The following is a 26,733-nucleotide window of genomic DNA, read 5'->3' as shown; positions in this document are numbered from 1 at the left end:
TGACAAAGACCCTTCTGTTTGCAACGCCCAGCGTTAGGCATGAGCATTCTGAGAGGGGTATGCCATGGATTGTATCTAAAAGTGGAATGTGTATGGAATGTTTCCATTGTGTTAGTGTTACCCTGTGCAATGGAGTGACATATTTTGTCTGTTACCCTCATTCACTTCCATGAACGTGGCTGTAATCTCTCTGTTCAGTGCAGTGCTCAAAATGACCATGCAATTGTCTGTGACGACTAAACCCTCTGGCACAGAAGTGGAAATGTTCCCTCTACTTGTTTGTAGGTCAAACAAATTTTGACTTTAGTTTAAAGTCCTTGAGCAGTCTGCTTCGGTGCTGACCTATCGCGCTCCCCTCCTCCCTTTTTCATTTTAGCAACTCTCACCTCATCACCCACCTGTATGTTTCTTGCTGAGAACAGAACCCCAGCAGAATGCAGTCTCACTGAGACAAGGTAATTTCAATAAAAGCATGGAAAACTGAAATTCTCTGTGGGACTGTTTCAATTCTTAATGTGAGTACATGTACCAATTACACCCTCTTTTTCTTTTAACAAATATTACAACAAAGTCATACCATGAATCATGTCTGCTGACTTGCCGTTGTTCCACTGGTGAGTTACTTGTCATAACCGTGTCTTTACTTTGGGAGGGTAGAAAGTAAAAACTTGGGGTAGACAGGTAGCTTTTTTTTTTTATCCACTCATCTCCAGGACAACTAAACATTATCTGGGAAATTCTAGCTCTGAGGTGTACGCTCTGCTGTCCAGTGAAACATGCAGTGTGGGTGATGCCAGCTTCATCCACACAGCCACACTGGATCCATTACTGTGGTGTCCATGCTGTCAGTGGTGGTGGTTGTGAGTGGAGGGGCTGGTCAGAGGGGTGTGGGGGTAGAGGCAGGTGAACTGTCCATGCTGTCAGTGGTTGTTGTGAGATGGGGGCTGTGGGGGTAGAGGCAGGTGAACTGTCCATGCTGTCAGTGGTTGTTGTGAGATGGGGGCTGTGGGGGTAGAGGCAGGTGAACTGTCCATACTGGCTGTGGGGGTAGAGACAGGTGAACTGTCCATGCTGTCAGTGGTTGTGAGAGAGATGGGGGCTGTGGGGGTAGAGGCAGGTGAACTGTCCATGCTGTCAGTGGTTGTGAGAGAGATGGGGGCTGTGGGGGTAGAGGCAGGTGAACTGTCCATACTGGCTGTGGGGGTAGAGGCAGGTGAACTGTCCATGCTGGCTGTGGGGGTAGAGGCAGGTGAACTGTCCATGCTGTCAGTGGTTGTTGTGAGATGGGGGCTGTGGGGGTAGAGGCAGGTGAACTGTCCATACTGGCTGTGGGGGTAGAGACAGGTGAACTGTCCATGCTGGCTGTGGGGGTAGAGACAGGTGAACTGTCCATGCTGTCAGTGGTTGTGAGAGAGATGGGGGCTGTGGGGGTAGAGACAGGTGAACTGTCCATGCTGTCAGTGGTTGTTGTGAGATGGGGGCTGTGGGGGTAGAGACAGGTGAACTGTCCATGCTGTCAGTGGTTGTGAGAGAGATGGGGGCTGTGGGGGTAGAGACAGGTGAACTGTCCATGCTGTCAGTGGTTGTGAGAGAGATGGGGGCTGTGGGGGTAGAGACAGGTGAACTGTCCATGCTGTCAGTGGTTGTGAGAGAGATGGGGGCTGTGGGGGTAGAGACAGGTGAACTGTCCATGCTGTCAGTGGTTGTTGTGGTGAGTGGAGCGGACTGAGGGGGGTAGAAGGCAAAATGTCTGTGCTGTCAGTGGTCCCTGCGGTGAGTGGAGGGGCCGGCCAGGGGGCTGTTGGGGTAGAGGCAGGCGAAGCGGCCCAGGGCCCACACGGGGAAGATGTTGCGGTAGTTGCTGTAGCTGATGGCGCACGACTTGTTGAACACGCCGCTGATGTTCTCCTGCGGCCAGTCTCCGTTCTCCAACTGACCCGCCATCAGTCTCTGCACGCCTCTCTCCAGCACCGACAGGCCTGGGTAACTGTGCGCGTGCACACACACACACACGCGTGCGCACACACACATACACATGCACGTGCACACACACACACACTCAGCGTCAGAATGACTTGCAGAAAGGACCCTGCTCAGCAAAAGCGTAGCTGAGTGATTAGTCTGTTCCATTTCTTTAACCCCTTGGCAGCTGCTGACGAGAATGCTCGTCAGTGAAGGGCTGTCACCTCACTGAGATAGAACTTACAGGTCAGTATGTCGGTCACCATTCTTTGTTTCGACTTGATCCACGTGGGACTGCATTACTTTTCATTAGCAAAACTAATTTACACCTTTGATAAGGTCACAAAAAGTAACTACACTTCAAACTCATATCACACTGGTCCCATTTTACCAAGGTTCAGCAACCAAGTGGTTAATGTGAAGGAAACAAAAACTAACTTTTGATTCAGTATGGTAGTAGAGTTAGTACAACTGCTTTTTTATGTCCAGATTTCATGGGCAAAGAAAATTTGAGTTAAAAAAAAAAAAATATATATATAGGACTGAAGGACCCATGAATAAGTGCACTCACAACTTACTGAACATCACAAATCTCAAAATCAATCTCTTTCCTATCAGCACTATTAAAGGTATTTACTCATCTGCATAAAATAAGATTGGGTACCACAGCATCTGTGAAACATGGAATATCCAGACATCACTGCACACAAACACTGTTTCTCTTGAACACCTCAACTGTTTCTTCTCATCATTAAAGTACTGCTGATGACATTCATCTTCATCATAGAGCAGTGTACCTGTTAAGACCCAAGGAAACAAAACTGATTGATCAGAAAATCAACAACGAAAGTACAGATTCTGCCATCTAGCTGAAGCTGAATCATACAAAAACAAATCAACAGTTTGATCCAGACCAGTATCCCCACAGGAGCAAGATAACATACTCGCTGTTTTAACATGTAAGGATTCTCCTCACAGTCAACAATAGAGATGTTATAACAAAATTGACACAAACAAGAACAAGTGAAAGAAAAAGTGCTGCTGACAAAAAAATAAACTCATGATCAATCAGCACATGTATTGAAAAAAAAAAAGAAGTATGTATGGAAATTATTATAATCATTATATTTTTTTTTATATTCATGGGTGACAACTCCCATGTTCACTCATGTCCATGAGTGGAAATTTACATATATGACCAATTTTAGCACAGCCATATATCAACCTTACTTCAAATTTGTAGATTAGCAAACTGGGTATGTTTGTGTTTCCATAACCCACCCATTTGTTGCCGTGGGTTCTTTTACATGTTCTAAGTGCATGCTGCACATGGGACCTTGGTTTATCGTCTCATCCGAATCACCAGCATCCAGACCACCACTCAAGGTCTAGTAGTGGTGGGGGAGAAAATACTGGCAAATTTGGGATTCGAACCAGTGTGCTCAGATTCTCTTGCTTCCAAAGCGGACACGTTACCACTGAGCTAACCCTCCACTGAAATGTGTGGACCAGTGATGGGCTCAACAGCCGAGTGGTTACAGCCTTGGACTTTCAATATGAGGGTCCCGGGTTCAAATCTTGGCAACGGTGCCTGGTGGGTAAAGGGTGGAGATTTTTCCTATCTCCCAGGTTGACATATGTGCAGACCTGCTTGTGCCTGAACCCCCTTCGGATGTATACCCAAGCAGAAGATTGTTAAAGATACTGTAATCCACATCAGCATTTGGTGGGTTATAGAAACAAGAACATACCCAGCACATACACCCCTGAAAACAGAGTATGGCTGCCTACATGGCAGGGTAAAAACACATAAAATCCCACTCATGTACATAGGAGTGAATATGGGAGCTGCAGCTCACGAACAAAGAGAGGAAGAAGAAGAAGTGTGAATCAGTGACCACACCTGTGGAGTCAGGAGGGGAGGGGAGGGAGTGTACCTTGCGGCCATGAGGCCCAGCAGGGCCCAGCTGGTGTGGATGACCTGGGACTGCTCGCTCTGCACGTACTGCCGCTGCTCGCATGACTCAAAGTTCTCCCCCCAGCCCCCGTCCTCCATCTGGTGAGCCACCAGGAACTCGCAGGCACGCGTCACCTGACAAGACAGACCAAGGTACAGGTGAACTGGCCAGACCATGAAAGTGAATAGACCAGACCAAAATATAGGTGAATGGAGGTCAGTGGACCAGACCAAAATACAGGTGAATGGATCAGACCAAAATACAGGTGAATGGATCAGACCAAAATACAGGTGAATGGGGGAGGGAGGGGTGTGTGTGTGTGTGGGGGTGCACATGTGTATGTGTTCTGAGTGCATGCACACTAGTGTGTGCATATGTAGGGCGTATTTTGTTCTTTTTTTGGTGTGGTTGTTCATATTTGCATTTCTTTGGTGTTGTCTTGGTGTGTATAGATATATATGCATTTGCTTTTTATTTCGTATATCTTCATGTGCTGTTGTAAGCCACTGTGCATGACAGTGTATTGTTTCATGTGGGGCACGTAGAACCCATTACATGGGGAGTTTGCGCTGTAGTATTATTATTATCATTATTGTTGATACTTATGTAGTGCCTATCTTTGATCAGAGACCAAACTCAAAGCACCTTACAATACACAATACAATACACAATACACAAACTTTATTGCCTATACTTTGGTACAGAGATTTTCTTTTTGGCAGCAGCACATGTCCAACATAAGAAGAAAACAACAAACAAATAAAATGAATAAAATGAATAGAAAATAAAAAGATAAATTAAAAATTAAATGGCACCAAATGGAAATAGCTATATGCAAATATACAGATTACTGAAATTTACGTGCCTCTCCATTTCAGTCAGCCAAACCGCATTGCGCATCTACCCACACACACACACACCCCACGCACACACACCATGCGCACACACACGCACACATACACTCTCTCTCATCCCCTCTCTCTCTGTGTCTCTCTCTTCACAAGAAATGCAACTACAAAGATCATTCACACAACAGGCTGCCTAACTGGGTAAAGCCACCTGACAGCTGCCTTTAGGTGCTCACAGTTTGTTTCCTGTGTCATTCAGTCAGGCTTCAATCAGGTGCACATACACTCCATGTATGTTAGAATGTACTTTTATAAATGTAAGGGCTATATGCATTCTACTTTACTACAAATCTACTATACAATCTAATTATCATTATTTGTTTCCTGCGTCATTCAGTCAGGTTTCAATCAGGTGCACATGCACACATGTATCAGAGTGTGCTGTTATAAATATAAGGGCTATATGAATTCTACTTTACTACATATCTACTATACAGCTCTTAGTGCTGCAGCCCTTGGGGGCTAGTTGACCTTTGGGAATCATCCCCAATGCCGACTGTCCTAAAACCCTCCTGGCCAAGAGAGCGGGGATGTAATTTGGGCAAGACACTTTCCGCTATGATCAAATTCTATCCCAGATAGTTGGGACAGCAGTTACCTCCTCTGCTGTTCTGATGGTCATAGTCAAACACGACTGACTATCATACTAAACAATATAAGTACTATATAGTATTATCATTATTACATACACACACCTCAGGGTCTGCCTTGCCCTCATGGTACATATGTCCACAGTGGGATAAAGCCTCCAGGCCAAACCAGGTGCCGTACGTGAAGCACACGCCCCATGACCCTTCCCACGATCCATCTGGCCGCTGCTTGGTGCGGACGTACTTCAGGCCGTTGTCAAGTGCCCTGTGTATCTCCTCGCACCGATAGTCTGGGTAGTGCTGCGTGAAGGTGTGCAGCGCCTGCATACATGCTGAGGTGCACTCCACGTAGGTGTAGTCAATCATGATGTCCCCTGTGCCAAAATAATAACAATAACAACAATGATATATTAACTCTTTCACTGCCTTAGGTGACTTTAGTTGACTAGACCGTCAACCGCCATAGACTACTTTTGTCAACACTGAGGGATCATGTTGATAAGACCATATTTCACATTGTATCAAAGCTTGACAGCTGCAGTCAGTTTCCCACCAACAGAGCAATGACCTTATCCCCTGACCCAGTTTGAAGTGAACATGTCCACTGTGTTGTTCTGATATGGACCGAAGCCCATGACTGAGAGCATCATTTCTAAAATATTTGGTGCTGGGGGGCGTTTTTCACACAGAAACTTGGTGGTGCAAGAGTTAATAATAATGTACATTTGTAAAGCTCCCCTTCTCTCTAAGAGCTCAGGGCACTTTACATGAAAGAAAAATTACAAAATACATGAACTGCTCACGATCACTCTCTCATAACACCATCATCGCCATGAGTTCTAACGGCTATTCATGGATATTTTCATGGCTTAGAGATGTGTGTGTGTGTGTGTGTGTGTGTGTGTGTGTGTGTGCATGTGTGTGTGTGTGTGTGTGTGTGTGCATGTGTGTGTGTGTGTGTGTGTGTGTGTGTGCATGTCTGTGTGTGTGTGTGTGTGTGTGTGTGTGTGTGTGTGTGTGTGTGTGTGTGTGTGCATGTGTGTGTGTGTGTGTGTGAGTTGTTATTGCCCAGTCTCATTACGCTCATGTTCCTTACTTGTTTCCTTCCCATATCCCCTTTATCTTGCGCCCGTTAACATGATAAGCAACCCTCCCCTCTCCTCCACCTTCCCAAACTCTCTGAACAAGCTTGCAGGGAAACCAGTCACCTCATTATGCAAAATGAACCAGCACAGAATGAATACACATGGGCACACACAGGATAATAATTATAATATTTAATATTTATATAGCGCCGAATCTTGTGCAGAGAAAAATCAAAGCACTTTCACACCAGTCATTTTACACACATGTATAACTCTAAACTTGAGAAACTGAAGACAAAGAAGAGGCAGGGGAGGGAGGCTATCTTGGGAAGAGGTGGGTTTAAAGGCCAGACTTGAAAGAGCTGATTGTGGAGACCTGAAAAAGCGAAAGAGGAAGTTCATTCACACACAGAAATAACACACAGAGACACACACAGGGTCATGACACCATGGCAGAACTGACCAAAGACCTCTGAAGGGTTCAGCAACTCCAGCAGGTATCCCCCTCGCTTGTCCTCGTACGTCGCCCAACCCCCATCGCTGCACTGCATGTTCAGTAACTGTCAACACAGCCACACACACTGACTTCATTACAGACAATTTCAGTTTCAAAGAGGTGTCACAGCATGTGGACTAATCCACACACACACACACACACACACACACACACATGTATCTAAACTCACACAGACACAGTGAAGGAAGAGTATGGTTAACTGGCCAACTTACACAGACACAATATAGAGTACAGTTAACTGGCCAACTCACACAGACACAATATAGAGTACAGTTAACTGGCCAACTCACACAGACACAATCAAGGAAGACTATGGTTAACTGGACAACTCACGCAGACACAATAAAGAACAGTTAACTGGACAACTCACAAAGACACAATAAAGAACATGGTTAACTGGACAACTCACACAGGCACAATCCACTCCACTAAATATTTCACGATGGTAGAAGTCTCTTGTTCTTTGAACATGTGGTACCATTACCATGAAGACTACGACTCGCAAACTGGGAGGTAAAATTGCACTCACCCCCGAAAGCGGAGTATGGCTGCCTACATGGCGGGGTAAAAACGGTCATACACGTTAAAGCCCACTTGTGTACATACGAGTGAACGTGGGAGTTGCAGCCCACGAACGAGGAAGAAGAAGAAGAAGAAATTGCACTGGCTCTTAGTGCTGCAGCCTTGGGGGCTACTTGGCCTTTGGGAACCATTGCAACGCCAACTATCCTGAAACCCTCTTGGCTGAGAGAGTGGGGATGTAACTTGGGTAAGACACTCCCCACTATAACCAAATTCTAGCCCAGACAGTCAGGGGACAGCAGTTGCCTCCTCTGCTGTTCTGGTGGTCATAGTCGGACTCGACTGACTGTCATACCATCACCATGACGATGCAGCCACACAGGACACCCACCACATCGACGGCACCCTGCAGGCGATGCTTGGGCACGTGACGGGATTTGTCCAGAAAGTGGTAGGTACTCTGCAGGTTCAGCACAGCCTTCAGTCCCTCTGCTGTGCAGTCCGACACGATCCACCCGCAGTCACGCGTGCTGAAAGGGAACGCGTCCTGATGGGACACGCCACACACATGATAAGATTCAAGATTTTGACCAGTCGCTGTGGTGAAGTGGTTAGCGTCGAGACTGACGGCTGGGAGGACGCGGGTTCGAATCCCAGCGGAGGTGGGTTTTTCGGCCTGTGGCCGGCTCCTACCCAGAGTTGAGTGTGCTGTAGGCTTAAATGGGGAGACTGGGACCACACAGTCGAGTGTCATCCACTTCAAGGATGCGTCTTTGGGTGTGTTGCTCTAATTACCTGACCAACACTGCAAGTGTCTGTATCTCTTGGGCCTGGTTAACACCGGGATATCATTATGACAGGAAGCGTAGAGTACAACCTTGTCACGCAGTCCAAAACCAAAATGGACCTCCCATAGCAACATCGTCTTCATCATCGTCATCCACCTCCTCCTTCATCGTCATCAATATAAACAAAATAGTCTCAAAGTCTGTGGCCTTTCACGCCCTGCTCTCATGGTGACCTCAGTTTCGATACCCCTCCACTTCCGTGCTTGGGGTGAGTCCTGTCAATGTCGTCAGTGTCGGCTGATTCACGGGGGGCTGTTGTTTGAGGGACGTGGTGGCGGTCTCCACTCTGGGAGGGACGCTCACTCAGTCTGGCTCCGCGACTAAGCTATTATTGTCATTAGTAGGGGGCTTAGTAGGTGGTGTCCTAAGTACGTTAAAACAGAACAGGCACCACTGAACACCACCGAAGTGACTCTCTTCTGGTGTGTGGCCTCCTGGCGACCTAACATCGATGGTTCCCTGTGGACTGCCGACGCTGGAACTGCGAAGGACGAACCTGGGTGTGGCCGTGTATGGGGGAATCTAAATGAGTGGCATGGGAGTAATGCCAGTGAAATGGTGCAGATGATGGGGCAGCAAAAAAAATAAAAGAAAATAAAAGAGATTCAAGATTTTGTTTTCTGCTTCCGTGTCTTTATGTGCTATTGTGTGGTAAAATCGCACTGTTATACATGTACTGTTTCATGTGAGGTGCTTAGTTAGAGCACATCTATGTGGAGTTTGCACCATATATGTACAATATATCATTATTATCACTATTATTCTTCAAGATTCAATTCACACCTGACTCTTTTTGGAGCATAGGAGGATTTCAGGAAACACCATCATCAAGAACCCTATGGCACAATCCTCATCACTATTTTTTAATTACAAATACCATATTCTTTTGGAATTCCATTTACCTGTTCTGTTTCAATAGGTAAACAGTGATCATTACATTCAAATTTGACAAATGAAATCATATTTGTAGTGGCAAATGACCAAGACTTTATTTTTCTCTCCTACATTCCTATTTTACACTGCTTATAAAACATACATGTATCATTTTGATGTAATAATTTCATCCACATCTTTTTTTTTTGCACAATCATCCTTCCAAGTAGTGTTACGTGGTGACATACAGCGGTACATAAATTGGTTTTTTTTGTGTAATGATTCCATCAATATTTTTTTCAAAATCATCCTTCTAAGCAATAATGACATTGTGACATACAGTGGAACATACTTATGTAATGATTCCATCCATATTTTTTCAAAATCATCCTTCCAAGTGGTAACAACACAGTGACGTACAGCAGTTACATAAATCATCATTCCAAGCTGTAATGAGATAGTGACATACAGTGGAACATACCTTGTTTTTTATGCAATGATTCCATCCATATTAAAAAAAAAAATCATCCTTCCGAGTGATAACAACACAGTTACGTACCTTATTGTTTATGTAATGATTCCAAATCATCCTTCTGAGTGATAACAACACAGTTACGTACCTTATTGTTTATGTAATGATTCCAAATCATCCTTCCAACTGATGACAACAAAGTGACGTACAGCAGTTACCTACCTTGTTCATCTGCCTGTAGAAGGTGGCATAGTCCGGGGGGTTGTCCGGGATCTGGGTGAAGCGAAGGAACTCGTGAGCTTTGGTCAGACACGGCCACAGCTTCTTGTCCATCTCTGCTCCGGCCTGCCCACACACACACCTGAGCCTGCGTTCTGTTGCTTCAATTCTTCTTCCGCTTCTTGTTGTCATTCGTTTGTGTACGGTTCAGCTCAGTTCAGTTACTAGAAGAGGCATCACTGGGTTCTGTTGTTTCACTTTCTCTGCTTCTTCTTGTCATTCGCTTATGTACAGTTCAGCTCAATTCAGTTACTAGAGGAGGTGCCACTGCATCCGGACGACTCCATATACACAAAACGTACCACATCTGCAAAGCAGATGCCTGACCAGCAGCGTAACCTAACTCAGTTGGTCAGGCCTTAAAGAAAAAAAAAAAAAAAAAAAGAGATAAAAAAAAGAAAAAAAAAGGATAAACAACACCAATAATAATTATGATAATAATATTAATTCAATGAATAAATAAAACACACACACACACACCTTACATTTGGACTGACCCGTCTTTTGCTTTGTCAAATCCCTTTTTCAAGTCTAACCTTAAAACCAAGCTCTTTTCAAAACAGCACCTTTTTCCACCCAAGGTTTCTGAAGCCTTCGGTCTACATGTAGTTATACAATTTGTCTTTCATCTTTTTGGTTCAGAGTTATGCATGTGTGTGAAAGTTGGGTGTGAAAGTGTTTTGATTTGTTTCTGCAGAAGATTCAGTGCTATAACAATATATTTGTCATTCATTATTATAATTTATTGTGTATTCTTTACAGGGTGAATTTAAACACCCTTGCAATTATTCATTTCAACACAAACACATAATTTGTGAAGTACTCTAAAGTCAACAGCCAACAGTCAAATGCCAAATTTCTCGTACTGAATGTATACCAGTAATCTTTCTACTCCTTCCTTGCATCTTTGTGCATACGTGTAAATGTGTGTGTGTGTGTGTGTGTGTGTGTGTGTGTGTGTGTGTGTGTGTGTGTGTGTGTGTGCATGTTCTTGTGTGCTTTGTGTCTGCCTAATGCGTCAGTGTAAAGTGCTTTGAGAAGTCTGAAAGTGTTACTAAAATGTACCATAACTATTACAAGCACTGAACCTTCAATCTGAGGGTCCCAGGTTCAAATCTCGGTAACGGCGCCTGGTGGGTATCGGGTGGAGATTTTTCCGATCTCCCAGGTCAACATATGGTCAACTAGTGCCTGAACCCCCTTTGTGTGTATATGCAAGCAGAAGATCAAATATGCATGTTAAAGATCCTGCAATCCATGCCAGTGTTCGGTGAGTTATGGAAACTAGAACATCCCCAGCATGCACACCTCCTAAAACAGAGTATGGCTGCCTACATAGTGGGTTAAATAAACAAAACGGTCATACATGTAAAATGTTACAAGTCAGTCTTAATGTGTATGTGTGCATGCCTGAAATCTAACTGAATGACACAGAAAAGAAATGATGAGCGCCCAATGCAGCTGTCAGTCGGCTCTACCCAAGTAGGCAGCCTGTTGTGCAAGTGACTCCATGTTTGTAAAGCGCTTGGAGCTTGGTCTCCGACCGAGGATAGTGCTACATAAGCAGACATACAGAATAAAAGAAAAATTACCATATTATACTGCAATGACAACAATGCCAGACAAGGTGAAGTTACTGACCTCTATCATGGCCGTCACAGCAAACGCTGTGTCCCACAGCTGGGAGCCATTGGTGCCCTGGTAACACACCAACAAAGCCTCAGCTTCAAGGAGGGGTCAAAGCGTGCAGACTGTCCCATACATGCTACACCATATCTGCTTAAAAACAACACCCCCCACCCCCCTTTCCCGACCCCCTCCCCACTCACCTCCCTCCTCACAAATACAAGCAGATGTCTGACCTACACACAAACCCAATGCACTGGTCAGGCCGTGACAGCCTACAACAGGGCTTGTATAAAACATGAACACAAAATGAAATACAATAAACAATACCTAATTCATTAAATATAATAAAATGAAAGACATGTGGAAGGCAAATGACTGGCCACCATAACAACAACTTACATGTATACACATCAATACCTCTTAATGAATCACAAACAACACACATTTGCCTTTCTTTTTGTGTGTGAAACAACATTTTGCTTTTTGCAGGTGACAATCACTTCCATGAGATGAAAAGAAAATTCTGTGTATAGCACTGATGAAAAGTCTTGTTGGTTTTGCAAGCTGTCCATGGAGGACGAATGGATAACAAACTTATTCTCTTACACATTTTCTCCACATAGTTAACCTTAACTCACCAATTAATAGTTATCAAAACTTGAGTGATCAGCGGAAGAATCATGAAAAAAAGGTCCATGCTTTGGCCTTGATGAACAGGTAACAAACGTATTCACTTACACATTCTCTCCACGTAGTTAACCTTGACTCACACATAAATATTCATCAAAACTTGATATGTACGAACATGAAATAATTACAAAGGTCATTTGGATATCATCTACAAATATACCATAGGTGTCTTAATTTCATCCAGTATGCCTAAATTCGCATCACTGATTCAGACATACAAATACAAACATTGGCACACAAACACCAATCAGTCTCATTTATTTTATCAGCTTTATCTGCATGACTGACTGAGAAAGTGAAAACAAGACAAACCGTAATACTCACACACATCTTCATGCCATCCAAGCCCATCCTGTTTAATAAAAACAACTGAAATCATTATCATCACTGACACAGAAGTATACAGAATACATTATTATCTCCAAAAAGAGAAATTACTTCATAGTGTGAAACACATAAACAATACATGGGAATCATGGTCATTCAATCATTTTGTATTCATGAAAGTCAAAATACTTAAATGTTAACTTAAAGGAAGCATACACACATACACAGTCATACACATGAAAAAAAATCACAGTAGTAAAATGCTTAAATGGTAACTTTGAGTAAACCACATATACAATAAACATTGTATTAATATTTCATCCTACAATAGATATCTTAATAAACAACTGAACAAAAATCTGTTTATAAAATGACAGAACAAACCAAAACCAATGCAACTGGGACCTAGCTCTCTACTTTATTTTCTAAGAATTAAGATTTGATATATGAGCAAATATTAATTTTCATTTCCACTCTTACTAAATTACCGGCATTCATTTTCCAACTCCCTCCCTCCATTTACATTAAAAAAACCCAACAAAAACTGTCTGCGTTATGTGTGTGTGTGTGTGTGTGTGTGTCCATGCTTCCATGTGTGCACACAGCATGTTGGCATGTGTTTGTGTGTGTATGCGCTTGCGTGCTTGCATGCGTTTGTGTGTGTGCATGCTTTCATGTGTGCACACAGCATGTTAGCATGTGCTTGTGTGCTTGCGTGTGTGTGTGTGCACGTGCTTGCATGTATTTGTGTGTGCTTGCATGTGTGTGTGTGCGTAATTGCATGTGTGTGCGTGCATGTGTGTGCGTGCGTGTGTGTGTGTGTGTGTATGCGTGTGACAGAGACAGCGTGTGAGCTGACCACAGGTAATCCTTGACACGGTCCTGGTGCATCCTGAAGTCCAGGTGGTCAGGTCCGTCCACATGCCACCTGACCAGCATCTGGATCACCTTGGAGATCTGCCCACACACAGACACCCCCACCACAATCTGCCTTTACATCCCACACTGTTGTTGATTACAGTTCAGCTGACTCGTTGCTTACAGTTCAACTGACCAGCTGACTTGTTGCTTATAGTTCAGCTGACTTGTAGTTCAGCTGACTTGTTGCTTACAGTTCAGCTGACTTGTTGTTTATAGTTCAGCAGACATGCTGCTTACGATTCAGTTGACTTGTTGCTTATACTTCAGCTGACTTGTGCTTACAGTTCAACTGACCAGCTGACTTGTTGCTTATAGTTCAGCTGACTTGTAGTTCATCTGAATTGTTGCTGATAGTTCAATTGACTTCTTGCTTATAATTCAGAGGACATGTTGCTTTCAGTTCACAAGTCAGTTCAGCTGACTTGTGCTTACAGTTCAGCTGACTTGTGCTTACAGTTCAACTGACCAGCTGACTTGTTGCTAAAAGTTCAGCTGACTTGTTGCTTGCAGTTCAGTTGACTTGTAGTACAGCCGACTTGTAGTTCAACTGACTTGTTGCTTATAGTTAGCTGACTTGCTGCTCATAGTTCAGCTGACTTAATGCTTACTGAGTTCAGCTGACATGTTGCGTATAGTTCAGCTGACTACAGGGCCATATCAGGACTGCTCAGCTAGATACAAATTCAGCCATGTTAAAAATACAAAACTGTCACATCTGAAAAAAAACAACAAAACAAACCAGCTTAACGATACAGTTTGTGGCATTATCTGAACCATTAAACTCCGAAAGGAAAAAAGACTAGGTTGTGATGAGGACGTCAGCCCTACCACTTATTTATCATCCCCAGATTATCTAAAAAACAACAACAACAAAAACAGCAACCAAAAAAAAAAAAAGAAAAGAAAAAGAACAATGAATTACATAAAAAGGCCATTTAGGAAAAATAACACTGCAAAATGGACAGCTGGTGCCCAGCCTAGTGTTGACAGCATTACTACTTTATCGTCAGAGCCAAACAGCATAGACAGCAGCCTATATCACAAACAAAGAAGAAGACGACTTGTTGGAAAAAACAGAGCATGGGAGAGGACTGGGAAGGCAGAAAAAGCAGACAATAGTGAGGGAAGAAAATGGCAGAAACAAAGAGAGCAGTGGAAAAGAGGGAATTTCTAGCACAAAATTTCCACAAGGCGGGGAAGCTATCTATATTGGAAGAACCACAAGCATTCCTTAGGGGCATTAGAATTCTCTTGGACACCACATCAGGCACAGGTTACTACACTACATACACTACAGAACACAAACACATATGCATACACTCAAAGGAAATGTGACCAGCCTAAAATGTCAGATTCAAAATTTCTTTTTATTCCAATAACATTATATGAATAACGTAAAAACCAGCCAAAAAAGACACATTTTCTGACAGTACGGAAAACTGAAAATATATCATTTTTAGAAGCACTGTCTACAGGAACTCTAAAATGGCAATCAAAACTTAATAGCAAAAATTATAACGCAAATCTTTGCATTCACACTCTATGTCCAGTGTTCTTCTTCTGAGTTCTTTGGCTGCAACTCCCATGGTCGCACAAACCTATCAGTGGGCTTTTCTGTGTAGGGCCATTTTTACCCAACTATGTACGCAGCCATACACCATTTTTAGGGGTGTGAATGCTGGGTATGTTCTTTCCATAATCCATTGAATGCTGATATGGATTATTCGATCTTAAATGAACATATTTTATGTTCTGCATGTGTATGCACACAAACTGGGTTCAGGTACTGGCACATTTGTTGACCCGGAAGATCAGAAAATCTCCTCCTTAAACCCACCAGACCGGGATTCAAACTCAGAACCCCAGATTGAAAGTCCAGTGCTTTAACCACTTGTCATGTCAACTGTTTAAGCTAATATATTCTGAAAGGCTATCAGCACAGACGATAATCACACACACACACACCACTGACCAAATTTACTTTTAAACAAACTCCCTGCAAAGAAAACTGCTTGTGTACAGAAAGATGGTGCTGACTGACCGGCCCAATGCTGATGCCCTTGGTGAAAGTATCGTCAGCACAGATGTGTCGGTAGCACTCCTTCAGGGCTTTCTCTCTCAGCGCAGTGCTGTGGAACCGCTCGTATGTGTCCAGAACGTCTGCCACACACCAGTCACAAGTGGACAACGTTCATAGCAATGCTAGCACATACAACATAGGTAAGACTAGCCGACAAATCCTGGATCAATATAAATGGACAGATGGAAAATTACCTGGTTCTCTCACAGTCATACTCCACAGTCATGCATCACTCCATACCCTTGGAAGGTGCACCAATAGACAGACAAAACTGTTTATAACGTTCCCTCTGTATAATTCATACTCAATGTATATCAAAACATCTCAAATCATTCCAGGCACACACACACACATTCTTTCAGAAAACTAAATCTCCAAATAAATAATCTTATCATTAAATATTGGCAATGATCCAATTAATTTCTATGCTCCTCTTTTGGCCGTCCCTCTATGTGGCATGAGACCCTCCTGGTCCCACTTCCTTCAAACCGCAGCATGTGGAAAGATTCTTGACAGGACCCTTCCTGCCTCAGTTTTTAAGCATGCAGCTCCAAGGACCTTCTATGGAATCATGGCAGGTAGGAAACACGGAGGTTCCACACGGCCAAACTGTATTATTGAATTACTCTTTTTTGTCACAACAGATTTCTCTGCATGGAATTCGGGCAGCTCTTTCTATAGGGAGAGTGTGTCGCTGCACTGACAGTGCTACTCTTTTTTTTTTTTTTTTTTTTTTCCTACCTGCAGTTTTATTTGTTTTCCTATCGAAGTGGATTTTACTATAGAATTTTCCCAGGGACAACCCTTTTGTTGCCGCGGGTTCCTTCACATGCGCTAAATGCATGCTGCACACCGGAGCTCGGTTTATCATCTCATCTGAATGACTAGCATCCAGACCACCACTAAGTCTAGTGGAGGGGAAGAAAATACTGGCGACTGTGCCGGGATTTGAACTAGTGTGCTCAGATTTCTCTTGCTTCCTAGAAGGACGCCTTACCTCTAGGCCAAAACTGGTAGGGAACAGGTTTACAAAAGAGAGGGAGGGGAACATGTTTACAAAGACAAGGAAGAGAGGGAGGGGAACATGTTTACAAAGACAAGGAAGAAAGGGAGCGGAACATGTTTACAAAGACAAGGAAGAGAGGGAGGGGAACATGTTTACAGAGAAAAAAGAGGGGAACATGCATGGAAAAGAGGGATAGGAACATGTTTACAAAGGCAAGGAAGAGAGGGAGGGGAACATGTTTAAAAAGACAAGGAAGAGAGGGAGTGGAACATGCAAGGAAGAGAGGGAGGGGAACATGTTTACAAAGACAAGGAAGAGAGGGAGGGGAACATGTTTACAAAGACAAGGAAGAAAGGGAGGGGAACATGTTTACAAAAACAAGGAAGAAAGGGAGGGGAACATGTTTACAAAGGCAAGGAAGAGAGGGAGGGGAACATGTTTACAAAGGCAAGGAAGAAAGGGAGGGGAACATGTTTACAAAGACAAAGAAGAAAGGGAGGGGAACATGTTTACAAAGACAAGGAAGAAAGGGATAGGAACATGTTTACAAAGGCAAGGAAGAGAGGGAGGGGAACATGTTTAAAAATACAAGGAAGAGAGGGAGTGGAACATGTTTACAAAAACAAGGAAGAAAGGGATGGGAACATGTTTACAAAGACAAGGAAGAGAGGGAGTGGAACATGTTTACAAAGACAAGAAAGACAGGGAGGGGAACATGTTTACAAAGACAAGGAAGAGAGGGAGGGGAACATGTTTACAAAAACAAGGAAGAGAGGTATGGGAACATGTTTACAAAGACAAGAAAGACAGGGAGGGGAACATGTTTACAAAGACAAGAAAGACAGGGAGGGGAACATGTTTACAAAGACAAGGAAGAAAGGGAGGGGAACATGTTTACAAAAACAAGGAAGAGAGGGAGGGGAACATGTTTACAAAGACAAGGAAGAGAGGGAGAGGAACATGTTTACAAAAACAAGGAAGAGAGGGAGGGGAACATGTTTACAAAGACAAGGAAGAAAGGGAGGGGAACATGTTTACAAAGACAAGGAAGAGAGGGAGGGGAACATGTTTGAAAAGACAAGGAAGAGAGGGAGGGTCAATGCAAAGAAGTCGACTCACAGTAAGCCAGCTCCAACAGCGTGGAGTGGGGAGTGTAGAGGTCAGCTGTGGACACATTGCTCCTCATGGCTGACCACCGAATGCTGTCGTAGTCTTCTGTGTACAGCTCCTGGTTACAACACACACACACACAAACACACACACACACACATGCACACGCACACACATACACACACACACACACAGAGCTTTTGTACTGGTTGTACTCTTGTGTTTAGCACAAGTTCAGATCATATTATGCATGCATACTCATACACACATCACAATTCAAGTGCAATTTACCAACAACAACAAAAACAAAAATCAGTTCTGTTCATGTTGACCTTAAAAAACAAACACACACACACAGAGCTTTTGTACTGGTTGTACTCTTGTGTTTAGCACAAGTTCAGATCATATTATGCATGCATACTCATACACACATCACAATTCAAGTGCAATTTACCAACAACAACAAAAACAAAAATCAGTTCTGTTCATGTTGACCTTAAAAAACAAAAACAACTTATCTTCTTTTTTTAAATAAGTATGTTTCTTCTTCTTCTCTATATCATAAGTTTTTCTTTCTTTCTTTCTTTCTTTAATTCTTTCTTTCCTTCTTATGTTTGTATCAGAAAAAAAAGAATAACAGGAGAGGTAAGGCCTTCAAGACTCACCTGTGAAACAAAATCAACAACAAAGGAATCATGAAAGCAAAACCCCACTGCAGAACAGATAATCTGGCATAAACTGAAAAGACACACTGATGCTGACCTTGATCTTTGACTTCCAAAACTGACAAAGCGTTGATGTTCTGGCCAAAACAGATCACTATATTGTATACGATGCTGAACGAAAACTGGATGAAAAATGAAGTCCTATTGTGCCGAAGATCATATCGAAGGCCTCTCTCTTGCATGCAGAAATGTTTCCTATCAATATCATGTACCAGGTAATGACCTTGACTTTTTAATTTTTCCTCTGAGTTTTTACCTCTGAGTTTGAATTTCTTGAGGGATCATGCTGTACCCATAATCATAGTCACAAGACCAAGTTTGATTAAAATCAGATGCACCATAGAGGCTGTCTCAAACTTTTTCTATTTTGCCAAATAATGACCATGACCTTTTGACCTCTGACCGTGTTTACCATGTTATCATAAAAAGAATGATTTTAAAGGTCTTATTTATATCTACTATCACACCGACTTTGGTTCCTATGCTAATTGTAGGAGCTGAGAAAATGCCAACGTTATAGTTTACCACGAACACACACATAAACACACACGGACCTCACAGACAACTGAAACAGTGGGTTATTACATAGACTCACTCTTTATACAAGTGAATCAAAAATGTTTATAAACAAAAAAGAAGAAAGAAAAATCCACCAGAACCTACAGTGCAGCTTTTGTGTGTGTGTGTGTGTGTGTGTGTGTGTGTTTTCTGTGTGTGATGTGTTGTGTGTGTATGTGTGTATGATGTGTTGTATGTGTGTGCATGGATGTGTGTGTGTGTGTGTGTGTGTGTGTGTGATGTGTGTGTGTGTGTGTGTTATGTGTATGTGTGCACGCGTGTGCTTGCATGCCTGTGAGTGTGTGAGTGCAGCAGTTAACTGCAGCCCATCTCACCTGTCGCAGAGAGCGGATGAGATCGTCCACAGGTGCGGTGATGCGGCGGCCATAGCAGAAGGCCATGGGCAGGTAGACCTGACGGCAGTGACACCACAGCTTGGACGGGTGGAAGGGCAACCACTGGGGAAACACCCTGGGTGACACACGGTTCAGTATCAAGGAGGTGTCAAAACATGCGGAATTGATTCATATACGCTACACCACACCTGCTGTTAAAAATTATCTTTGTATAAACCCAATATGCTTATCAGGCCTTGAGGGTCAGGCTTATACGTGAATCTGTACGTGATGTCAAAAGTCTTCCTGTTGAGCATTTTCTGTTCTTTAGATAAAAGTCGGCTTCGCACAAACACATGTTCACACACATATACGATGAGGAGTTTGGGCCTTGCAGTAATGTGCCTGACAAGGAAGCAAGTGTCCACTGATTTGAGTTCCATACTCTGTCCTGGATTTTTAGCCCCCCACCCCTCCTCCTACTAGACCTCGAATGATAGTCTGGGTGCTAGTCTTTCAGAAGAGATGAGAAACTGAGGTCATGTGTGCAGCATGCACAAAGTACATGTAAAAGAATCCAAGTCAATGAAAGGGTTGTTCCTGGCAATTTTTTGTAGAAAAATCACTTTTATAGTGAGACAAATACACTTGATTAATTACAGAAAAACAGCGGTGGTGCTGCACTGTGGAGATGTACTTTACCAGGGGAGAGCAGCCCGAATGTAATACAGAGAAATCTGTTGTGACAAAAAATACTACAAAATGATAAATGTATAAATAATATCAAAAGTCTTCTTTAGAACATTTTCTGTTCTTTGGTTAGAACCCAGCTTTACAGATACAAGCACGCACTTACACACACCACAAAGATGGTTTGTCACATTTCATGGAACAGAGAGTGAAAAGGGATGGGAGAGGTCTACAACTAGTTCAGAGAAAAGAGAGTGAGAGGTGTACCATTCTAAAGAAAAAAAACCAGAAACTGAACAGAGAGGTCAACATTTCAGAAAACAGACTGAAAGGAGAGAGAGAGAGAGAAGAGGTTTATCATGCAGCTGAGAGAAGAGGTTTATCAAGCATCTGAGAGAAGAGGTTTATCATGCAGCTGAAAGAGGTTTATCAAGCATCTGAGAGAAGAGGTTTATCAAGCATCTGAGAGAAGAGGTTTGTTATGCAGCTGAGAGAAGAGGTTTGTTATGCAGCTGAGAGAAGAGGTTTATCATGCAGCTGAGAGAAGAGGTTTATCATGCAGCTGAGAGAAGAGGTTTGTTATGCAGCTGAGAGAAGAGGTTTATTATGCATCTGAGAGAAGAGGTTTATTATGCAGCTGAGAGAAGAGGTGCAATGCATCCGAGAGAAGAGGTTTATTATGCATTTGAGATCAGAAAATGGACAGAGTAGAGGTTCACACAGGACAAAGACTAAAAGGAGAGAGAGAGAGAGAAGAGGGTTATCACGCTATTGAGATCAGAGAATGGACAGAGAGAAGAGAGGTTTACCACATTTCAGGAAACAGAGAGTGAAGCCCGTCCCAGCTGTACACATTGAGCACAGCCAGCCAGAACTTGCCCCACGATGGTATAGCACTGGCCGAGCCTGAAACAGGCACACATCCACCACACAGACAGACAGACCAGCACAGAGATACAAACACACACAGACCGACAGACACACACACATGACCAATCACTGTAAAGATTTCACCCTGTGATGGAAATCTATCCTTGTAAAACACATTATGTTGTAAGTTACAGTCATATTATTGAAAGTATCTAAAATTAGCTACACAGAATTGGATGCAGTCATGATCAAGACAGGTGAAAGTACCAATCACTAGACTTCATATGAAGTGGACACAATTGTAGCTGACATTGGGAACATGAAACATGCTGAAATCTTGTGAAATGAAGAGTCCATAATAGAATTTCCATGGTAACAAACCCCGACACAGGAAACCCATTCCTGTGAAGTGCCAGCTGTGGGTTGAATACATGTAACATATTAAGACAGAGCCCCACTGCAGAATCAGTTAGGCATTGGACTTTTGAGAAAGTGTTCATCCGTAATCAGAGTTCGAGGCCCTGTTTAAACACGGTGTTGTTGTGTCCTTGGAAAAGACTCAAGACTCTTTAGAAGAATTCGGTACTGAAAAAAAAAAAGGCATCAATCATCAGCTACTCAACACCTAAAACTATCAGAAAACAATGGCGGCATGCACATGCTCTCTCCCAATCTTCCACTATCCACGCACAAACACACATACACGCTAGCACACACACCTTTCACAGAAAATCACTGCAAAAAAACACAATTGCACTTAAATTTTCCTGACTCTATCCAGGTGTGAATGGGTACCTGACTAGACCTGATTGGGTAAAGTTAAGACAGTGGAAAGAGAGGCCAGGGTCTCACTTTTCTACCAACCCTACAGACACACACAGACCGACAGACACACACACATGACCAATCACTGTAAAGATTTCACCCTGAGATGGAAATCTATCCTTGTTAAATACATTACGTCATCCTATTCCTATACACAATGGAATGCTACAGCACCTGTACATACTGACAAACTACTGGCAACACTTGAAGGTACCAGATGCAGTCTATTTACATGCTTACCCAGCTTGTGCAGCAGGTTTCTGGCCTTGACAAGGTCAGGGTCATCAGGGCCAACGCCCAGCAGTCGCATAGTGACATAGTTCAGGGCACAGCCAAACACTGTGGGTGGACCTTCAATGTGTCTGGTGACAACACACAGGACAGTGTGTCACACAAACGTAATGAGTGGCTGACAATCTTGGGTTTTGTGAGAACAATGTATAAGAGGGAGGGAGGGAGGGAGGGCGCAAGTGTGTGTGTGTGTGTGTGTGTGTGTGTGTGTTTGATTGTTTGTGTGTGTGTGTTTGTTTGATTGTGTGCGTGAGTGTGTGTGTGTGTGTGTGCATGTGTGCGTGTGCATGTGTGTGTTGAATGAATGTGTGTGTGTGTTGAATGAATGTGTGTGTGTGTGTGTGTGTGTGTGTGTGTGCATAGATTGAAATAACTTACAGTCCCCACCCTCCATCAGGACACTGCACAGATCGTATATAGCGAATCATTTCCACACGCTGCTCTTCGGTGAAGGGTGTCTTGGTAATGTAGCACACTATCACCAAACCTGTCAACACAAGTTTCAAGTTGAATTAAAGGTTTAACTCCTACTGGAGAATGGTGGATCACAACACCGTTTTACAAACAACATGCCCAACTTGTGAACACTTGCAAACAGCAAATTTAGAAAAAGTTGTTGAACAACAGAAAAGCATGCCATGTAGCTGAAAAAGAACTCCTGGGAACAATTTTGACGTAAGCATAACGTCGAAACAAACTGCGATCAAGCGTAACAAAATAGGTTGAAATCGTAACAGCTGGCATCCCTGTACACACAGTTTCAGTTTCAGATGCTCAAGGAGGCGTCACTGCGTTCGGACAAACCATATACGCTACACCACATCTGCCAAGCAGATGCCTGACCAGCAGCGTAACCCAACGCGCTTAGTCAGGCCTTGAGAAAAAAAACAAACAAAAAAACAAACAAACAGGGGAATAAATAATAGATAAGCTTACATAGATAAATAAATAAATGAATAATAATTATAATATAGAAAAAGGTAGTAGTAATAATAATAGTAATACTAATAAAATGATTTAAAAAAAAAAATAAATAAATAAATAAATAAAATAATTAAAAAAATAATAAAAAAATAAATAAAATAAATAAATAAATAAATAAGACAACAATGGTGATAAATAAGCGAATAAATGTAAAACATGAAGACACACATTCACACACACACCCACACATGCACAACAGAAATCCACCAAACATGCAGTTTCACAGATATGAAAGCACAGTCAAATACATATAAACGTACATGAGCCCCAACACACACACACACACACACGCACACACACACACACATTACCTTGCACCTCCTCTACCCCCCTCCTCCACACACTCATTTCTACTCTACGCTCCTCTACCCCCCTCCTCCACACACTCACAGAGATGAACACTTACTTGTACAAGCACACACACATACGCCCATATCTCCCACCCCCAACCCCCAACACATATATACAAGGACACACACACACACACACACACACACACACACACACACATATATACGTTCCAAGATCCTGTTGCTCCCACAGTGTAGGCATGCATATACTCCTGTACACACAACACTTTAAACCAACCAACCAACCAACCAACACAGCAGCACTCACCAGGCATCAGGAACAGAGGCCCTCCGTAGTCTCCTGCCCAGTGACCATCCTCTGCCTGCAGCTGACTCTGAAAGCTCATCCCATTGGATGCTGCCTCCTTCGCTGTCTGTGCTCTGGGCAATGCAGGGGCCAAGTCTCCCTGCACAGGTCGCAGGTCACAATTTCTTCACACACAGCCTTGCATCTAGTGTGATTTTTTTCCACTTTCTGAAATGATAAATCTCAAGGCAGAAGAGGATCAGGGCCAAGGAAGAGAAGACAATAATCCTATGACTGCTGCTGACAAGTACGCTTATTAGTGAAGGGCTGTCACCTCACTGAGAGATGACAGAAGCTTACAGGTCAGGATAGCAGTCACTGCTCTCTATCTAGACTTCTTCCTCTTGGGAATGTGTTTCTTTCGATCAGCAAAATCAATTACACAGTTCACAAGTATACAAAAAGTAGTAACTGCCCTTCAAACCCATACCACGCTGACCTCATTTCACCAGTGTTCTGCAGTCAAGGGATTAACTGACAGTACAACTACAACTACAACAACAACTACAACTACCACTACTGGGGAAGAAAACACTAAAGCATGACATAAAAAAACTAACAATCTTATATTTTCTATATTGTCATAAAAAAAAAGTCTATCCACATATGTATCCATATGTGTTATGGTTCCTGTCAAACAACAGTTAAAACATGTTAATGTATGCAATCAAAGAATACAAAACTAGTAATAATGCATAACAACTTTCACTTCTGAATAGTTACTTTAATCATAAATGTTACAAAAGTATATACTATATATATATAAGCATGGATGTGTGTTGTGTGTATGAGTGTGTATGCATATTTATGTGACTGTGAGCATATGTGCGTGTGTGCCTATTGAAGTGTGTGTGTGTGTGTGTGTGTGTGTGTGTGTGTGTGTGTGTGTGTACAAAGTGTGTTTGCATGTGTGTTGCACACAAACGAATGTGTGTCATGCAAGCATTTTTGAGTAAATCACCATATGTGTGTGTAAATGTGTACATGTGAATGTGCTTATGCCCAGTCATCTTGTTCCCCTACACGCCTGTGCAGAAATGTACAAAAAATGAGGCTTATAGATTATCACTTGGCAGCAAGGATAAGCACTCACAGTGTCCAGACCAAGTGAATGTTTCTCCAACAATGTCTGAGGCCGAGGGTGTTTGTCGTCATCGACATATGACCACACCTGCCGACCTCCCTCGCAGGTCAAACGCCATTTTGTCAGGTCTGTCGCTGGTTTCGTCTTGAATGGTCCGCCTCGACAGCGGCGCATTGTGTTGTTGTATTTGTAGCCCATGGTCAGTCAGTCACAACTCTGAAGAAATCAACAAGAGTCAACTTTCAGGTTATCTACAATATGTAATACATAACATCATGCAGAAACTATCAGTCCAGTTTTTCTCAGCAGCTGCAGTGTTAGAGATTATGATGAAATTGATCGTGGGTAAGAAATACCAGAGATAAAGTTACATTCTGTTTGAAAAAAAAGTTGTTGTTTTTTTATAGGTAAGCTGATATATATATATATATATATATATAAATATATATATATAATTTTATTTTAAAAGTGATTATGAAAGTTTTGAGACCAAAATGCCAATCTGTATATTTCTCTGCGTCCTGATAGCACCAGTGGATATAATACTGTGTAAAATTAGTGGTCTCCCAACATGATACTTTATTTTATCATGGAAATAATTATTACAACATCCCAACAGTACTTTCACAACTGAAAAAAATGATAACTAAATTAAAAACTAAAAGCCCTGACCATAACAGACCTTGTCATCTGCAATGATTTCTTAAAATAAAATGTCAAGCAATGCATTACATTTCATACAGCTTTGCGCGATCTTTGAAGCTCGTCAGGAAGCAAGGTTTGAGGTTCATTGCCTTGATAAAGAACAGAACGATCGGGCGACAACTCCTTATCCAATCAGAACAGCTGAATACGCGCACATGTTGTCAGCAGATTGATTATCTGCAAATCATTTGACATGCTCTCAAAACATGTAGTTCAACTGACAGCACATGCAAAGATACATATTAATAATAAAATACACATAAAATGAACATATTAGACATGATACTTTCTCCACAATTTTTTTTCCGGCCCTAGCAGCGTCGTGCAATTCACGGCCAGAAGCATGGCTGTAGCAGACGACACAAACGAATGGACTAAACTTATCTAAAAATAGAGATCAGTGGGGGACTCCCCTCTCCGGATTTGAACTTTGAGAAAATGTCATCCATCTTGCGACCGTTAAAAACGCATAATGAACTACACGATTAATGAATACCATTCACCAACCCCTCTTGTTCCCTACCTTGGTTAAGAGTGTAGTTTTCGAGCCGCGGTATTTGGTTGCTGAGTGCGTTCTGCTATGGAAACATAACTCTTCCTCAACTCCAGATTGTCTTAAAATCGAAACTATTAAAAATCATGCATGTAACTGCCCGTCTGCAGCGATACTTGTTCTTCTGATTTCCTTTTCTTTTCGGCATTAATTCAGTTGATGACTTTTGTTTCAAGTGATGGCAAATTTCTAATGCACCTGGAGAAAATATTTCGTTCAAACCTTTTTATTGACCACCACGCACAAACTATGACTGATGATCTCTCGACTGATGCGAACTACGACATCTCAGTGAGTCCATGGAACATCAGTTGTACACACACACACACACACACACACACACACACACACGTTCGTTATACTAGACCGCAACGAAAGAGTGCAATGCGCAAGGCCCGAGCAGCATCCACTGCCACGACAGCACCCACTCACTTCATGTGTCCCACATGTGGGCGAGCCTTTCTGGGCCCGGATTGGCCTCATCAGTCACCTCCGGACCCACAACCACCGATAGGCCTACGACAGTGAAATATGGGGATATGAAAATATTAGTCATTGTAGTGGCCTACATGTGTGTAAGAGATGTTTCCAATTATCGAACACTTCAGTCGACCGGTCACGAAGTATCAAACAAATCAGCTAGGATAGATAGACAGGCAGGCAGGCAGAAAGGATAGAT

General features: G+C 42.7%; 1 protein-coding gene across 3 annotated transcripts; it reads right to left on the bottom strand.

The window, feature by feature from the left end:
• Positions 1-686: 686 nt before the first annotated feature.
• Positions 687-26,079, bottom strand: LOC143293531 (lanosterol synthase-like). 3 transcript variants are annotated; one of them, XM_076604448.1, is made up of 18 exons: positions 26,025-26,079; positions 24,806-25,012; positions 23,674-23,812; positions 22,450-22,558; positions 22,021-22,142; positions 20,895-20,991; positions 19,396-19,531; positions 17,787-17,895; positions 15,623-15,741; positions 13,520-13,617; positions 12,658-12,685; positions 11,656-11,712; positions 9,958-10,080; positions 7,934-8,089; positions 6,967-7,063; positions 5,524-5,792; positions 3,900-4,054; positions 687-1,987 (listed from the first exon to the last, which is right to left on the bottom strand). In XM_076604448.1, the coding sequence occupies exons 2-18, from the start codon at positions 24,992-24,994 to the stop codon at positions 1,759-1,761; spliced, it is 2,232 nt and encodes a 743-aa protein (XP_076460563.1). In that variant the 5' UTR covers positions 24,995-25,012; positions 26,025-26,079; the 3' UTR covers positions 687-1,758. The 3 variants fall into 3 exon arrangements, with proteins under 3 accessions (XP_076460563.1, XP_076460562.1, XP_076460564.1); XM_076604447.1 differs by lacking the exon at positions 26,025-26,079 and adding an exon at positions 25,529-25,645; XM_076604449.1 differs by lacking the exons at positions 7,934-8,089; positions 26,025-26,079 and adding an exon at positions 25,529-25,645.
• Between the last annotated feature and the right edge of the window lie 654 nt (positions 26,080-26,733).

The sequence above is a fragment of the Babylonia areolata genome, chromosome 19 (genome assembly GCF_041734735.1).
Source record: "Babylonia areolata isolate BAREFJ2019XMU chromosome 19, ASM4173473v1, whole genome shotgun sequence".
NCBI lineage: Eukaryota > Metazoa > Mollusca > Gastropoda > Neogastropoda > Buccinidae > Babylonia > Babylonia areolata.
This window is presented reverse-complemented; position numbering and strand designations above follow the sequence as displayed.

Excerpts from the sequence above, each read along its gene's own strand:
- LOC143293531 (XM_076604448.1), bottom strand. The coding sequence starts at position 24,994 with ATGGGCTACAAATACAACAACACAATGCGCCGCTGTCGAGGCGGACCA. Across the intron at positions 13,618-15,622 it reads AGGGCATCAGCATTGGGCCG|ATCTCCAAGGTGATCCAGAT; the intron begins GTCAGTCAGCAC and ends GTGTGTGGGCAG. Across the intron at positions 12,686-13,519 it reads CGTGTCAAGGATTACCTGTG|GATGGGCTTGGATGGCATGA; the intron begins GTCAGCTCACAC and ends TTTATTAAACAG.